We start from the raw sequence: 18191 nt of genomic DNA, 5'->3' as shown, positions 1-18191 counted from the left end.
TTCTTTTACTTAATGCCACTGCATTCTAAGTCATATTTCTGCTGACATTGTCGCAATGTTAAAAATGCATACAGCCTCATACTGTGTTGCTCAATGTTAGAATGTTTGTTCGTCAGCAAGGCTTTTGGAGCAGTTTAGAATTTTGCATTTTTCCACATCCATATGTTAATGTCAGCAAAGATAACAAGGTTTCCTCCTGCAAGTTCTTTATTTGACATATTCTTATGGGCGCATACAACAAATATAGAGTTTGGTGTGCAAAGGCCTTTTCTCATAGCTTCAGGGCCACACAGACACCTACTAGATAATATCCTTTTGGAAACGTTGTGGGTGTGTCCTATGTGATTGAACGTTAGCGGTAGTACAGAGCAAAATGACATCATCAATGTGGGCTGTATACTGCACCCAATGGCTTCTCAAAAATAGAGGTGTCAACGTGTACTTGCCCAGCAAATGAGAGATGAAACTAGGGCTGACTTGCGTAAATCTGATTGGACAGTGATTGGGGTGACCGATATTGTGGTCTACAAATTCAGTGTCCTGACACTGTGAACCTACATCATCATCGGATGCAAGCAAGTCCATCATGGCTTCATTGAAGACTTGTGTTTTCTTGGTTTTGGTGCTGGCAGGTGAGAACCATTTTAATCTTCTGTTTAGAGGATGAACTACTTTAGGGGTTTTGCCCAAACTTGTCGGTGAGAAGGATGGAGAAATGGAGTTGTGAAAAGAGTGAGGAGGGAGAGATGGAGGGATGAAAAGAGTGAGGAGGATGAAAAGAGTGAGGAGGGAGAGATGGAGGGATGAAAAGAGTGAGGAGGGAGAAGATGCTGGCTGTTGTCAAGTGCGACCATCTATAAAGAGAATGGAGGGTTACACTTTACTTGACAGTGTCGACATAAGAGTGACATGACACTGTCATGAATGTGTCATAAATAAGTCATAAACGTTTATGACATAACGCTTCTGTTATTAAGTGACATTCGGTTTTTGTCATACCAATTTAAGGTTAGGGTTAGAGATTAGGATTAGGGTTAGGTTTCTTGTGTCATGACAGTGTCATGTCACTCTTATGTCGATACTGTCAAGTAAATTGTTACTGAACAGAGAAGAGGAATGGTGTGAGTGAGGAGGGGTTGGGTGAAAAGAGAGAAGGAAGTGAATAGAGAGAGAGAAAGAGAGAGAGGTGTGAGGGAAAGGAAAGAATGACAAGAAAAGGCATTGAGTGGATACTAAACTCACTGCGATTGTCTTTAAATAAAGAATTCCAGCCAATGAACACGATGCGTCATGTGCACTGAAGTGAAAAATACACACACACACACACACATATATATATATATATATATATATATATATATATATATATTATAGCCTGTAAATAAATGGCAGCCTTTTGTGAGAATCACAGTTAAGCAGTTTAACAGTTAATAGTTTAATAGTACAACTTGTGGTTGGTTGCTGTCAAGATAGCAAAACCGCCAGTCATGCCCGCATCTGTTAATGATTTATGCATGCCTGCAGAGGTGGACAGTAACTAAGTACATTTACTTGATTACTGTACTTAAGTATGATGTTTGAGTATCTATACTTTACTTGAGTACTAATATTTTTGGAAACTTGTGACTTTTACTCCATTACATTTGAAAGACAAATATTGTACTTTTGATTCCACTACATTTTATATATGAGTATGAAGTACTTGTTACTTTTAACCACATTTGATTCTTTAAATGCAATAATGTGATCATCTTGAAGTTCATTTTTTCAATAGTTCAATTTGAACTTGGCTGAATTGGCAGTGGTAATGATGGTGACAACAGATTCTTCATCAGAACATCCTCCATGTAGCCTGGGAGAACCCAGATGAACTTGTTAGTAATAGTGATTTGAGAAGTGGTCTGGTGTTAACCAGGCTATCCTCCATGATCATTGCGAAATTGGAATGAAATTAGACAATCACCAGGCTAGATCTTTAGCCTATATTATTAAACAAAATAATCTACTCGTATTTGAGTTATCTGGTTTTGTATTCGGCAGTGAAAATGTTTTAGATTTGTGAACAGAAAATTAATAATGATTTAAATTATATTATTGTATCCATTTGAACAGTTGCAAAGTTATGAAAATATAGGTAAAATGTTTTTGGATTTTTAAAAGCAGGTACTTCTGTACTTCAACTTAAGTAAAAATCTGACTTAGCAACTTTCACTTGTATTGGAGTAATATTTGACATGTGTATCTATACTTTCACTTAAGTAAAGGAATTGTGTAGGCTACTTCGTCCACCTCTGCATGCCTGGCAGTTGAAAAACTATACAAATTCATATCTTCTTATTGGAGCACAGCTTTAATAGTACAACTTGTTGCTGTCAAGATAGCAAAACAGCCTGTCATGGCCTCTGCATCTGTTAATGATTTATGCATGCCTGGCAGTTGCAAAACTATACAAATTCATGTGTTGGTTGGTTGGTTCTTATTTACGTACAGCTTGGCGTTGAATCTTAAAGCATGTTTAGGCAGTGTAGATAGTGCAACTGCAATTATAAGTCTTACTTTTGTACAACTACACCTGCTGATGAAGCTAAAAAAGGAAAAGGTGTTTTGGGAGAACTTCTTTTCTGAGAACCATCATTAAAGCTGTTTTGCTTGTCTAATAAAATAAAGTAAACAATTGACCTGAGCACAATTTAGTAAAATGAGCTCACATTCTCTCAATATACAAAACAATCTTGCAATAACACCTCCAGGCCTCCATAATGTCTGTACTGTATTGTATACAAAAAGATGTAGATATAAAGACAAGCATAATTAACATTATAGTATACCTAGTATGCCTCATACTTTGTTACTTAAGCCCATACCAAAACCATTGATTGTTGCCATGTTTAATAGATTTAAACTAAATGTAACGTTTCATTGTAAATCAAATTTAATTGCTTCTTGTCTATGGTCTCTCCCTGCCTCCTTCCAAAGGCTGGCAGCTAGGAGTTGTCTTGGGAGAGGAGGAGCAGGGGGGAGATGATGGGGGTGATGGTGGTGGCGGTGAAGAGTCTCAGGGTGGAGGAGGTGGGGGCGATGGAGGCCAGGCGAAGCCAGGTGGAGCCAGGACAGAGTGCACCACCAAGAAGTCCAGTCACCAGGTGCTGTTGATGACACAGCTTCCCAAAAGCAAGACCCCGAGCCAGATCCGCTGCAGCGGAAGCCTCATTGACCGATACTGGGTGCTGACCGCTGCCAGCTGTAACCATCCGTAAGGAGCCTGGGGGGTGTGTGTGTGTGGTGGGGTTGGGGAGGGGCAAACTGTTGGTTGCTGTAATACAGTATATGTCCTATGTATGTCAAGGTGCTTTGACTGACAGGCAGCAAAGGGAATAACTATTTTTCTTCTTGCCAAATGCAGTGATCTGGTGGCTGTGCTTGGTCAAGACCTCAAGCTGGAGAAACGGGTCGTGTACAAGATCAAGGGAAAGTATACCTATGATCAGCCTGGTAGTCACAACATCATGTTGCTGCAACTGGACAACCCCTTGCTCGAACGGCTGAAAAAATACCCGCTCATCAGCATGCCAGCCAAGGGGGCATGCACCAACCCGGCGCCCGACAACCATGTACATCTCATTGGCTGGAAGGAAGCCACCAATGTCCAAAGACAGGGTGGAGCACTAAATAAAGGTTAAGAATCATATATACACACACACACACACACACAAAATCTTGTGATCCCTAATGATATTGTTCTTGATCCAATGGCTGTTGACACACATGTACATGCTGATGCCTAGCTCTGCCCAAACCTCCACAGACAAGTTACCCTTTGCCATGTGTGGGGACCTGAAGGTGGCAAAATGTGGGGCTTCGCCTGAACTACTCTGCACTGAGGGTGACGACAGCAATGCCTGTAGTGTAAGTGGCCTTCACCTCTTAACACACACACACACACAGGTACACTCACACAGAAACAGGTCTAGACACTGAGATACAAACACATGATGTAATTGTAGTGCTGATCTAAAAACAGTTCTTGCAATCAGCCAATTTTGTTCTATTTCTAAGTAGCCTCGTGTGCCTAAAAACTATTTCTCTAAAAGCTATTTCTCTGAAGTTGGAGAGAAAATGGGCAAAATCTCATATTTATATTAAATTGAGCTTAACTGCGACTTGGAGAAGTAGTGTAAACAAAGGAGAGATCTCAGTTCTAATTTGTGTTTTTCTCTGGGAAGTGACCAAAGAGCTTGATTAGTTGAATTTGAAGTAATATTAATGGCCCTCGTTTGAATGATGGGCAGTGCCGTCTTAAGTCTAACCAAAGGTCATTTAGTAACTCGGCAAAATAAAGGTGCTGATATGGACACACCATGGGAAAAACCTTAACCACAAATAAATGCGCTATTATGGTCACACAAATATAAATGAGTCAGCTCAATGCTAATTTAACACCATGGGCAAGACTTTAACCACAAATATAAATGAGTCTGCTCAATGCTAATTTAACACCATGGGCAAGACTTTAACCACAAATATAAATGAGTCAGCTCAATGCTAATTTAACACCATGGGCAAGACTTTAACCACAAATATAAATGAGTCAGCTCAATGCTAATTTAACACATTGCTCCCACATGCTACATGTTGACATGTTGACAAACAAATTAGGGCCCTAAACGTTTAGCAAGGGTAATAAAAGTACATTCACTTTGCAGAAGTAGAAGCCAGACCACATTTTCACATTGCCCAAACCCATTCCTCGATTCCACAAATAAACCATTTTAGGATCTTGTCCAATATGTTAGTTGTAGGCTATAAGTTGCAGTTTTCTCTCCATTATGCCTTTCTGTGTAGTAGACAGAACTTTTGAAAATGCACCGGGATAAATGCCATTCTCTAAACTGTCCACTGTTGCATGGAAGACACACAGAGGAATGCTGAAACATGCAGTACATTGCCACAGAGATATTGAGAAAGTTCTACTCACTGTAGGCCTACTGTATCATATTATTAATGACTAATCATGTCTACATCTAATTGCTCTTTTTCTTTTAAGGTTCTATCTTACAACATGTATTTCCTCTCTCTCTCTCTCTCTCTCTCTCTCTCTACACACAGGGGGATTCTGGCGGTGCACTTATCTATGATGGACTGCTCTATGGAGTAGTCAGTGCCAAAGAGAAAAAGACTTCTTGCTCAATCAAGTACTCAAGTATCTGTTTCTACCAGAAGTGGATCGATAAGATAATGGAAAAGAATTCTAAATGGTACAAAAACATATTTTGAAATTACAAAGGTAATTTCAAAAGGTTCTTTGTTTGATGATAATAAAGAATAAAGAACTCAAAATGATGCACAAATATCTTCAGTATTTCTCTTCATTCTGTTGATGCAGTAGCAACGAGGCTACTGATTGGTCCATGTTTGACATGTTAGACTTAACATGACCTTTCTCCAGTTCATCCAGCCGTTCTCTGAGTCTGGCGATACCACTTTAGCTCCAGCCTAGCATAGATCATTGAACCGGATGAGACCATTAGCATCTTGCCTGCTAGCATCACGTGACTAAGATTTCCGTTAATTTTCCTATTTAAAGCTTCTCTCCTCTCAAGTTAGAAAGTGTAATAAGACCAACAGAAAATGAAACGTGGTGATTTTCTAGGCTGATTTGACATGCATGGAACCATACTCTTATTCCGGCATAATAATCAAGGAACTCCATGGGCGCAGTAGCACAATGATATCATGCAGCACCTGAAAATAGTCCCCGTAGGCTAACTTCCAGGAACAAGGTTGCAGCAGACGAATTGGTTAGTGACTTATCTCCAAAGAGCTATATCTACTGACAAGCAGTGATGGGCAGTAACGCGTTAGAAGTAATGCCTTACTGTAATCCAATTACTTTTTTCAAGTAACGAGTAAAGTAAGGGATTACAATTGCAAAATTAGTAATTAGTAACTTTACTTTACTTTCCTGCAAGCCTGCGTTACTGCGTTACTAAACCGTGATTTTGTCATAGGCAGTAAAATAATTTGGGATTTTGCCATATGGATTTTGTGAGACTAACTGGTGACAATGATGTAGGCTATAGCTGCGCGATATAAATGTAAACAAACACATGTGTGCAAGACATGGAGTGCGGGAGAGAGTGCGAACATGGAGCATTTAATTCATTGCAGTTCAGACATTACGAAAAAAACATTAACGCTGTACACTCTTCATGGGAAGAAACATGTTGTCTACAGCGAAAAATTCCACCTCAAATCTGAGCAAGCACCTAGCAAGCCGGCACAGAAATGTGAAACTCATTGAGACACCCCCAGATCCCGACATGACGCGCCACTAACACAAAACGTTAAGGGAACGTTCGGGAACGTTAGTGTATGGTTCCCTAAAGGGTAGTTCGAACCAAACCAAAAACTAACGGTTAGGGAACGTTACCTAAGGGTTTCTTAACGTTCCTAAACGTTAAGGGAACCAACCAACCAAAACGTTCTCCTGTGGTTGCACAGTACCTTCACACAACGTTCCCGTTTAGTTGTTATTGGTTGTTTTTGGTTGTTCTGAGTGCACCCCCACGCCAGTAGGGGGAAGACGCCTGGTCTGCATTCAGAACCGATTGCAGTTTCACGTTGGATTAAACAAACAATAATACTTCGGTAAATAAAATATAAAATATTTTTATAATAGTTTTCTGCTATCACTAGAATACATTCAGAACATGTTTCATTTGTTCCTGTAGCCTACCATTACCATTTTACATTCACACATTTTACATTATTTGCATTCGAGGCTTAGGTGGCAATGACGTCAATGGTAATGCGTCTCTATTCATTCCAATTCCATGCCGTGTTAAATGTGTTATATGGCATTGTGTGATTGATTGCGCCTCTATCAGCTTTAGAAACTGGAGACAATAACAGCTATAGTCGATACTAACACAAGCTCCATTTCAGTTTTTGAAGTAACATACAAAATGTTTGCAGTCACTTGATTTAGATCCACTCAAATGATTGGTCTTATAAAATCTAAGTAAGGTAAACATCATATCAAGATAATATTTATTTTAGGCTAATATCAATTTTACTAAATAAAAAATATATACTTTTGTGCTTTTTTTACGTATTAGGTGAACTTTAAACAAAAATCTATCAATAGAACACTTTTCACAATTAAGAAAATTCACTTCTTTCATTTCACAATTCACTTCAGTTCAACCAGACAGGCTCTCCCTTACACGTAGGCCTACCCCCACGCCAGTAGGGGGAAGACAGCGCCTCTGCTTTCAGGTGATCGATTGAAGTCTTGTCCTGACTTCCGTAAACGGGCTCTGTTTGAATTCCGTGATTCTTGAACGCCGCTGGAAGAAGTCTTGGAATGGATTACACTCGTCTTGAATTCGATCTCACGAAAGTAAGTGAAATATGTTACAGTTTCATGATGTAGGCCTAGTGGTTGTAATGCAAGAGTTTGAGGTTTAACCTTAAGTCCTTTCACTTGTAGGGCTTTGTTATATTCCGATTCTGCCAAGTTTGTAATTTACCAGAGCACATTGCTCGTTCGTCTTTGTTTGAGCTGTTCTCAACGTGTTATGTTTTGCAGCATTGTATGTTTTGTGTCATCGTGTTAACCTGCTCACGTTGATGTTACAAATAATAGCACTAGGCTACCGTTTCTTTTAATTAGTTTTAGTGTACAGTCAGTCCTTTTAGGCAAGTCACTCGGCAGCAGTGGTGTAGGCTAGTGGATATAGGCCTACTGTAAGTAGCTGGATCTAGGCTACTGTGATGTAGGCTAGTTAGCTGTAGTGGGTAGGCTATACTGTGATCAACCCCAAATTAATCCTAGTCTATTTTAAGTGGGTATACTGAGATGGTGATGCTTTTTAAGTTGGTATAACCTACTGAACAGTCCTGCATATGTAGGCTACACTAGAGCCATAGAGATGGCTATAGATAATGTCAGAGAATGTCTAATAATCTGACTCTGATAATGTATAGGCTACACTGTCGGCGGCCATTTTGTAACACAGTTGATCGGATAGACGATTCAAGTGAATAGACCTCTGAATTTTGCCTTCAAAAAGCTGAGATCCGGTAGCCTATCTTGCCATTTTTGCTATGGGAAAATAACATGGGGAGAGAATTATTGCACTCTCCCGGGGACGAAGAAGTCTGAAATGCAGACATTTTGCTCAACACACCTTTGTCCTCTGCCTTCGAGTGGTAGGCTAACTGTGATCTTCAACAGGCCTACGTTAAGACAGCAACTTAGATTTTTGCTACCCCAGACCTAACTTGCAATGTAACTTGTCATAGGTAGTTAGGTTAAATTAACACCCTGATCTCCTTATAGGCAAAGATGGCAGTTTTGGTTCCTTTTTGTTGGCGAACTTCAGAGGTCTGTTGGGAAGCATACAGGAAGGGGCGGAATGTGTGTAGTAGGCTATACACAGCTGCCATACTGGCTTTACAAACTAAGCCCATGCATTTCTATGGATGCTGTGTCTCCCCATTAGAAATTCTCTGGGCTACAATACAAAAATCAAGTCAAAAGCTGGGCCAAATATCCAGTCAATAAAATCTGGTTGTGTACAGATGACTGATTGCTGCAACACTATCAATAATAGTTTTCTCTATATGGAAATACTGCTTTGCTCTACTACTGGCTCACAAAAACGTTGTTCTCTTAACGTAGATTCATACACCAAAGCTATGGAAAAATGTCAGCGGCTGATGGACACTTCTAGCCTTGAGGCGGAAGAAGATGCGAGCGTCCACAAAAGGCAGTGCATGGTCACGTGATGGTAAGACCTCTTAAATACAGACTACATTATTTGCACAATTCAAATATTCTTTTTGCAATCAGTGCAGATTGTATGGTCTTTTATTTCAGATGAATCCGTTCCGCAAGCAAGAAAGCATTCCAGGATGGTGCGTGTGCCTGGAAGCCCTGTCTGTAAGTTAACATTTATACATGTATTATTAAAGAAAACCAGTTGAGTCATATTTCCTACCATGGAACTACTGACATTCATGTTTATTAACCTAGTGCATATCATGTTACTGTTCTGATGTATTTGTCTCTTCCTGCCTTTTATTAGGTCAGCAGATGTCACTGCCTCCACCACCTGCATGTGAGTTTTTCTTTTTAGCGATTGTTTAATGTAACAGCATAGGTTTATCTTTTGCAAATGTCATGTGCAAGAAACCTACCATAAATTAACTGACAAATATTCATATTTACTTTCTTTTTAGATGAGTCAACACCACACAGGCAACCAGCTCATTGCCCAGAGCTGGATGGGTCTATTATAACGCCTGCCACTTCATCTTGGGACCCAGTTGAAGGTACAGTGTCTTTGAATTTTCCATTTCCAAGTAAATACAATTTCATGACAAGGAACTTGAGAGTAAGTAACTTTTTTTTTGTTGTAAACAGCACAAGTGACTCATCACACAGAGGGAGGTGGCTTGGCCATGGAGACGGAAATAAGAGGTAAGAACACTCACTTAATTTGTTCACATATGCAGGTATATAATGTATTTAACAACTAAAACTAACACCATCCATTTTCCATAGCAATAAGGACAACCATTACCGCATGGCACAGCGAATGGACGCATTTGAGGAGAAGATGGATGAGCTGCTCGTGCTCTTAAGGAGCTCCCAGTCACCTCCCTCTGCTCCAGTCGATGACATATTGCTGTCGTCCTGCTCGACAGTCACTGAGCTGCAGGAGAGGAGGAACAAAATGCCCTCCCTCCAGGACTTGGGTGCCAGTTGAAGGTACAGCGGCTTTGAATTTTCCATTTCCAATTAAATGCAATTTCATGACAAGGGATTTGATTGTAACTTAACTTTTTTGGTTGTAAATAGCAGAACTCGTCACACAGAGGGAGGTGACTCCTCGCCCAGTCGGTCGCCCACTGCTGGATGGGTCAACTTTGACTCGCCCTTCTTCACCTTGGGTGCCAGTTGAAGGTACAGCGGCTTTGAATTTTCCATTTCCAATTAAATGCAATTTCATGACAAGGGACTTCCCTGCGCTAAATGCTGCAGAGGCGGAGGACCTGATTGGGCTAGCACTGAAGTTTGCCCCACACAGACGGTAAATTGAAATTTGTTCATAACAATCAAAGGAATGGGAAAACTACTTTTTTGTGATCAGAAAAAAAGGGTTGTTAGTAAGGCACTTTGTCTTGTTTTTTTCAACATGTTCATTCTTAGTATGACATCAAACTTTTTTTTTTCTTTTTAGGCAAGCTGAGGACTGATCTTGCTGAGACTCGACTCGGACTTGAAGGACTGGAGCTCTATTTTTTTTAAATTATTTTTAAAGCTTTTGTATTTTTTTTTTTGTATTAAACCTTTTGTATTTTTCTTTAATTAAAGCTATAGTATTTTTTTGTATTACAGCAATTGTATTTTTTACACACAAAAACAACCACACACAGGAGCAGCTTCTTTCGCACTGTTATCACTCTGTGGATAAGTGGAGTCATCCCCACTTTGACCACACCTGCACATTACTTACTTTATCATTCCAATATACGTCTTGCACTCTACATTTGCACTATTACTTTGCACTCAACAGCCCACTCCATGTGTACTTGTATTGGTATTATGTCTTTGTATATTGTGTTGGTATCTGCCACAATGTATATTGTTGTCTATTGTACAGTGTGTCTATTTGTTGAATGTAGCACCTACCAAAGTCAAATGCCTTATGTTAATATACTTAGCTAACACTAAGTCTAATTTATATATATATATATATATACACACACACACGCACACAGTGAGGCCTTTTATATTGTTTTTTTTGTCTTTTGATAATTTTATATTAAAGTTATAAGTTCCATCGATTTTGCCTGTTCATTCTTTCCTGCTAATATATAATAATGCATTCCTGCTCGTGCTGTTTAAAGTAATTGGTATGCAAAGGTTGCAATGTTAGGGGAGGGTTCCCTAAAGATTGCAATATTTAGGGAAGGGAACGTTCCCTAAATGTTAGGAAACGTTATGGGAACAGTTAGGGAACGTTAGGGGAAGGTTTCTAAAGTTTGCAACGGTTAGGGAACGTTAGGGGAAGGTTTTTTTAAAGTTTGCAACGGTTGGGGAACGTTCAGGGAACGTTTTATATAACCAAGAACTAACGTTTCCGGAACGTTCAGCAAACTTTCCATGGGAACCAAAACTTGCTCAAAAACTAACCTTAGGGTAACGTTTGGGAACCAAAAACTAACGTTTCCGAAACCAAAAACTATGGTTCCCAGAACGTTTTGGAAACCATAAATTGTTAGCTGGGCGGCAGCAACAGGTGAAAATAGAGGACGTTGCGGGTTCCCTGTAGCCTACTGGCCCGTTATAACAGAAGCCAGGGCATTATAATATTCTGGCTGCATTCACTGTGATTTGGAAAATGGGCAAAAATATAATGTGGTCTTTGCCTTAATGGGGCTGGTGAGTGTTGAAGTCTTCAATAATTCGTTTCCCTTAAACCAGCGTTTCTCTACTGGTTCGCGGAGACATGCCAGGTGGGGCGCGAAAAACAGGAGTTTTTTTTTTATTTATTTTTTTATCTGTAGCCTAGGCCCAGGTAGCACCCGATGCGCAATGGACGCACTGTGTTATTCATAGGGAAGCGCTCGTGTCAAGGCAGCGTGAGCGCATGTTTGAATCTGCAAGCACGTTCACTAATGAACATTTCTTAAAGCTGGCCTATCTTTGCGATATATTTGGAAAGCTCAATGAGTTAAATATCCAGTTACAAGGCAAAGACAAGCACCTACCTCACCTAGCAGATAAGATTACTGCATTCACCAAAAAACTTGAGGTATGGGACAGGCGCCTCGATCGCAACAGTATGCCTTTGAGAATCTGAGTGAAATCGCTGAAACGTCTGCTTCGGGAGCCACTCTTGTGATCCCATGTATTAAACAGTAGGCCTACATCACATCCCTGCAAAGTTTATTTCAAAAATATTTCCCAACCAGCAGTGCTCAGTATGACTGGATTATGGATCCATTTAATGCAGCATGTTGGTATTTCATTGAATATATTGTACAATGCTGTAAAATATTGGCTTATGCTTCCTAATATGTTGCTGGAAAACAGAAATATGTGTGTTTAATTTACAATGGCACATTATGTATTCATTTATTATTATATCTGCAGCACCAGCTGATTTTAACTCTGCTGAAGAGGATATATTTAGAACTTGTCATTATTTCAATACATTTAACAATTTTAAGCTTGACCTACCACTTTCTTAGAGCAATGAAGGACAGGTGGGAAGTAGGGAATGAAAGAAAAAGTTTGAGAACCACTGCCTTAAACTAAGTGTAGCAGGGTAAGCAGGTCCTGCTCTCTGTTGTCTGTCTCTCACTAATTACCATGATTGACAGACCCGCCCAGTCATTAGCCTTTCAATGATATATTGGCAGGCAGGTGCTTCCTGTGAGAGCACTCCTGCCTTTTCCCCTTCCGGGGACCTGATCATGGTGTTGCAGTGAAATGCACTGGTTTGGCTGACTGGTTGGCATCCTGATGGGCTGCTGTACAGCCAAGTGGCGTCAAGTGGGCGACGTGATTTGTTCAGTTTGGACAGGGCTGGTCCCTCATAGGATTTTATTCTGTGTGGCTTGAAGGTAAGCTCCTTCACTCTGATGCTCACCTACTCGCCGGTTTTTATCAAATAGTTAAAAGGAGTAACTATAATATTTCTATTTTTATAGAGACAGCACATTTGATCATTGAAGATTGGCCACCTGGTGCATTGCCTGCCATCACCAACGGGCTGCTGTTTTGTCTCTGGATGTTATTTTCTTTTGTGCAACTGTTGTATTTTGTGTTATTTGTTTGTCCCAGTTCAGTACCACTAGAAACATGGGGGCTTGACTGGTGGTTACAGTCTTTAGTTTCACCTGGTGTGCCTGACGTGAATTTTCGTCACTTGTTGCAGTGTGAGTTGTGTTGAAGTGTCATAACTTGTATGCAGTGCAGTGTAAATTGTGTGCATGATAGCTCTGTCTCTCTCCCTCTGCTGTTCCACCAGTGATCAAGCCCCTGTCCTGTGTATTGTTTTTATGTCAAATTCTGTAGCTCCATTTGTATAATAAATAGATATATTTTTATAAAAACACGTCTCTGTCTAGCATGTGACGAACCTGTGTTGCCAATTAGCAAGGGTGTGTGTGAATTGGTGACTAATTTCCTAGTGGTGACAAACACCCTAGGTGGCGTAGTCTGCTACTACTTTCCCCTTTTGAATCTGCCACATAAGCATTTACATGTAGCACAGTAGCCTATGCCGATTGAAACACATTCCACTCAGATAGGTGCTACCAGGCTCATATAGGCTATCACTTTTAATTGCAAACAGAAAATGTCTAGCTAGCTGTTTATACCAACTTAATATCATGACTATTGCTAATATAGTGCCAAATGTGGAGTTTGTGGACTAGCCATAGGCTTATATTTGAATGGAGCTGATCATTATGAGAGTTGTATAGATGCTCTTAAAGTGACAGCGCACCATTTATAAATGAGTTAAACTGCATCAAATTAGTAGTATTTCTTAAGAAATATTTTAAACTAACATTTATGCTTTGGGCACCATCACCATTTATTTACATCTATTCGAATGAAGGAGTATACACACCAAAAAGTTAAGATTGAAACTAATAAAACCAAGTTTTAAAAAAGCGTATTCAGGTTGTGTATAGCTAGTGTGTTTTTGTAAAGTAACTAAGTAAAGTAAATAGTAAAGTAACTAATTACTTTTGAAAATAAGTAATCAGTAAAGTAACTAGATTACTTTCTTGGATAAGTAATCAGTAATCAGTAACTAATTACTTTTTCCAAGTAACTTGACCAACACTGCTGACAAGGTAATGTTTCACGATTCCGCTAGATTTGTTGGGGCACCGTTCTTCAGGGACTGAGTGGGCCAAAAAATGGCCCAAGTGCTCAGCTTTTGAAAATAATTAATGAGTATTTAATTAAAATGTATTTTAGTTAGTTCATTTTCAAAATGTAATATTGTAGGTCTATCTGAGTAATTTAGCCTATATAACTTTCCATCTCACTTGACTCCGTAACCGTAGCCTGCACAATATTGTTACATTCGCGGTTTGTTGCCAAGTCAATATCAAACAAATTCACCGATTTCCCTCCATTTCAGTCAACGAGAACACTTTGTTATTGTTGATGTGTGCGCTTGCTGTAGGCTAGATAAGGAAAATGTCAAAAAGGAAACGTCAGCGACCACAGCTTGCGAGCGCGAACACAAGCGGGCTGAAATGGGAAAGTTTCCATCCGAAGACTGATTGAAAACGCGAAATGAACTGCCCGTTATATATCGCACACTGCAACGAGTATTGCTGTGTTAACCCTGTTCGGTTCCACTTGCATGTGAGAAATCTCTCACATATGAAAAATATAAAGACAAACCTGCGCTCACGTTTAAGGGCAATTTCGTGCAAAACTGTCACATCCATAACGCCAACACAATGCCATGATATTTAGTTGCCGTTATGGATATGACAGTTTTGAGTGGAGTTGCCCTTAAATGGTGACAACCTCAATTCTTGCATGAAACTTCACCTCACTGAATATGAGCCATGACTCCAAGGCCATCACCAAATCTAATATCTAGTAGGCCTATGCCTAATGTTCAATTTCGCCAATGACATGTCAACGAAAATTGAGTGTTGTGTTAATGATGTTACTTTGCATACCAAAGGACACTGGAAAAATAGGGAGTGGTGTTTAGCCTACAGTACATGGGAAGAATAAGGCCTATACTTCTGTCATTCCACTTTATATTTAAAGTTACTTGCACATTAGGCCTACTTTTAAAACGAGTAGAAAATGTATTTAAAAATCCTCTGTTGAATGAAAGTAACTGTACGTTAAATATCCAAACTTTTTTTTTGTAACCGTCTTTATGTGGCTCTTCTGAGATAAAAAAAAAAAAAAAAAAGTAAAAGTGGCTCTCCAGGCAAAAAAGGTTGCCGACCCCTGAGCTACATGAACAAATTCCCTTATGTCTTCCAGTAACCTATCATAGCTGGCTTGTGCATGAATATAACTTGATGTTTCGTAGCTTACATTTCCGTCAGTCTACAGTCTTTTAGCCCATCTTTACCAAGAGAACTCTTTCAAGATAGAACCCTTTCGACGCTCTACTTTGAGAGACCAACCTCTGCTCATGGCATCGATGTTGAATTTTGGGTGTCTGACGGAAACTGATCAATGTGACCAACAATTAACGTCGATTAACACTCTTTTGCTATCCCGATTTGCAAATCATTCAATTAGAAAACTTAAGTTGCGCTATACATAGTGTATAATATTGTAATAGTGTGTAACTAGATGTAATGAAATAAATCACATTTCTCAATTTGTCTCTATCTCCTACTTCATCCCCTACTCTTGCAACTTTTGTGTATGTAAATGAGTGTGCATGTGTGCGTTTGCTTTTGTGTATATTAGTGCTGTCAGTTAAACGCGTTATTAACGGCTTTAATGTAAACCTATTTTAACGGCGTCAATTTTTTTATCGCAAGATTAACGTTCTTTTTGGTGTAACAAACTTTGTAGTTTTTTCACATGCTGTTGCAACAACTAGTAACGTTAGAACAACTACAACACCACACCAGATCTAGCTAGACCGGATGGAATGGAACGTTGTATGTGCTGCACGTACACGCCCCCTTTTAGGGGAAAGATGACTGATATAATGGAAATCTATCCCCACTAACACAAAACGTTAAGGGAACGTTCGGGAACGTTAGTGTATGGTTCCCTAAAGGGTAGTTCGAACCAAACCAAAAACTAACGGTTAGGGAACGTTACCTAAGGGTTTCTTAACGTTCCTAAACGTTAAGGGAACCAACCAACCAAAACGTTCTCCTGTGGTTGCACAGTACCTTCACACAACGTTCCCGTTTAGTTGTTATTGGTTGTTTTTGGTTGTTCTGAGTGCACCCCCACGCCAGTAGGGGGAAGACGCCAGGTCTGCATTCAGAACCGATTGCAGTTTCACGTTGGATTAAACAAACAATAATACTTCGGTAAATAAAATATAACATATTTTTATAATAGTTTTCTGCTATCACTAGAATACATTCAGAACATGTTTCATTTGTTCCTGTAGCCTACCATTACCATTTTACATTCACACATTTTACATTATTTGCATTCGAGGCTTCTGATTAGGTGGCAATGACGTCAATGGTAATGCGTCTCTATTCATTCCAATTCCATGCCGTGTTAAATGTGTTATATGGCATTGTGTGATTGATTGCGCCTCTATCAGCTTTAGAAACTGGAGACAATAACAGCTATAGTCGATACTAACACAAGCTCCATTTCAGTTTTTGAAGTAACATACAAAATGTTTGCAGTCACTTGATTTAGATCCACTCAAATGATTGGTCTTATAAAATCTAAGTAAGGTAAACATCATATCAAGATAATATTTATTTTAGGCTAATATCAATTTTACTAAATAAAAAATATATACTTTTGTGCTTTTTTTACGTATTAGGTGAACTTTAAACAAAAATCTATCAATAGAACACTTATTCACAACTAAGAAAATTCACTTCTTTCATTTCACAATTCACTTCAGTTCAATCAGACAGGCTCTCCCTTACACGTAGGCCTACCCCCACGCCAGTAGGGGGAAGACAGCGCCTCTGCTTTCAGGTGATCGATTGAAGTCTTGTCCTGACTTCCGTAAACGGGCTCTGTTTGAATTCCGTGATTCTTGAACGCCGCTGGAAGAAGTCTTGGAATGGATTACACTCGTCTTGAATTCGATCTCACGAAAGTAAGTGAAATATGTTACAGTTTCATGATGTAGGCCTAGTGGTTGTAATGCAAGAGTTTGAGGTTTAACCTTAAGTCCTTTCACTTGTAGGGCTTTGTTATATTCCGATTCTGCCAAGTTTGTAATTTACCAGAGCACATTGCTCGTTCGTCTTTGTTTGAGCTGTTCTCAACGTGTTATGTTTTGCAGCATTGTATGTTTTGTGTCATCGTGTTAACCTGCTCGCGTTGATGTTACAAATAATAGCACTAGGCTACCGTTTCTTTTAATTAGTTTTAGTGTACAGTCAGTCCTTTTAGGCAAGTCACTTGGCAGCAGTGGTGTAGGCTAGTGGATATAGGCCTACTGTAAGTAGCTGGATCTAGGCTACTGTGATGTAGGCTAGTTAGCTGTAGTGGGTAGGCTATACTGTGATCAACCCCAAATTAATTCTAGTCTATTTTAAGTGGGTATACTGAGATGGTGATGCTTTTTAAGTTGGTATAACCTACTGAACAGTCCTGCATATGTAGGCTACACTAGAGCCATAGAGATGGCTATAGATAATGTCAGAGAATGTCTAATAATCTGACTGATAATGTATAGGCTACACTGTCGGCGGCCATTTTGTAACACAGTTGATCGGATAGACGATTCAAGTGAATAGACCTCTGAATTTTGCCTTCAAAAAGCTGAGATCCGGTAGCCTATCTTGCAATTTTTGCTATGGGAAAATAACATGGGGAGAGAATTATTGCACTCTCCCGGGGACGAAGAAGTCTGAAATGCAGACATTTTGCTCAACACACGTTTGTCCTCTGCCTTCGAGTGGTAGGCTAACTGTGATCTTCAACAGGCCTACGTTAAGACAGCAACTTAGATTTTTGCTACCCCAGACCTAACTTGCAATGTAACTTGTCATAGGTAGTTAGGTTAAATTAACACCCTGATCTCCTTATAGGCAAAGATGGCAGTTTTGGTTCCTTTTTGTAGGCGAACTTCAGAGGTCTGTTGGGAAGCATACAGGAAGGGGCGGAATGTGTGTAGTAGGCTATACACAGCTGCCATACTGGCTTTACAAACTAAGCCCATGAATTTCTATGGATGCTGTGTCTCCCCATTAGAAATTCTCTGGGCTACAATACAAAAATCAAGTCAAAAGCTGGGCCAAATATCCAGTCAAGAAAATCTGGTTGTGTACAGATGACTGATTGCTGCAATACTATCAATAATAGTTTTCTCTATATGGAAATACTGCTTTGCTCTACTACTGGCTCACAAAAACGTTGTTCTCTTAACGTAGATTCATACACCAAAGCTATGGAAAAATGTCAGCGGCTGATGGACACTTCTAGCATTGAGGCGGAAGAAGATGCGAGC

The 18191-nt window shown here is 39.6% G+C and overlaps 1 protein-coding gene across 1 annotated transcript; it reads left to right on the top strand.

The window, feature by feature from the left end:
• The first annotated feature begins 531 nt into the window (after nucleotides 1-531).
• On the top strand, nucleotides 532-5340 carry LOC143102968 (kallikrein-7-like). Its single transcript, XM_076266758.1, has 5 exons — nucleotides 532-632; nucleotides 2977-3253; nucleotides 3404-3675; nucleotides 3806-3906; nucleotides 5107-5340. Exons 1-5 carry the CDS (start codon nucleotides 587-589, stop codon nucleotides 5272-5274), a joined length of 864 nt encoding a protein of 287 aa, XP_076122873.1. The 5' UTR covers nucleotides 532-586; the 3' UTR covers nucleotides 5275-5340.
• Nucleotides 5341-18191: the final 12851 nt, after the last annotated feature.

The sequence above is a fragment of the Alosa pseudoharengus genome, unplaced genomic scaffold, assembly GCF_046254945.1.
Source record: "Alosa pseudoharengus isolate Yale_2024_CS ecotype anadromous, Long Island Sound unplaced genomic scaffold, YU_APseudo_1.1 YU_APseudo_1.1_scf_4, whole genome shotgun sequence".
NCBI lineage: Eukaryota > Metazoa > Chordata > Actinopteri > Clupeiformes > Clupeidae > Alosa > Alosa pseudoharengus.
Note: the sequence above shows the minus strand (reverse complement) of the source record. Positions and strands in the feature narration are given on the sequence as shown.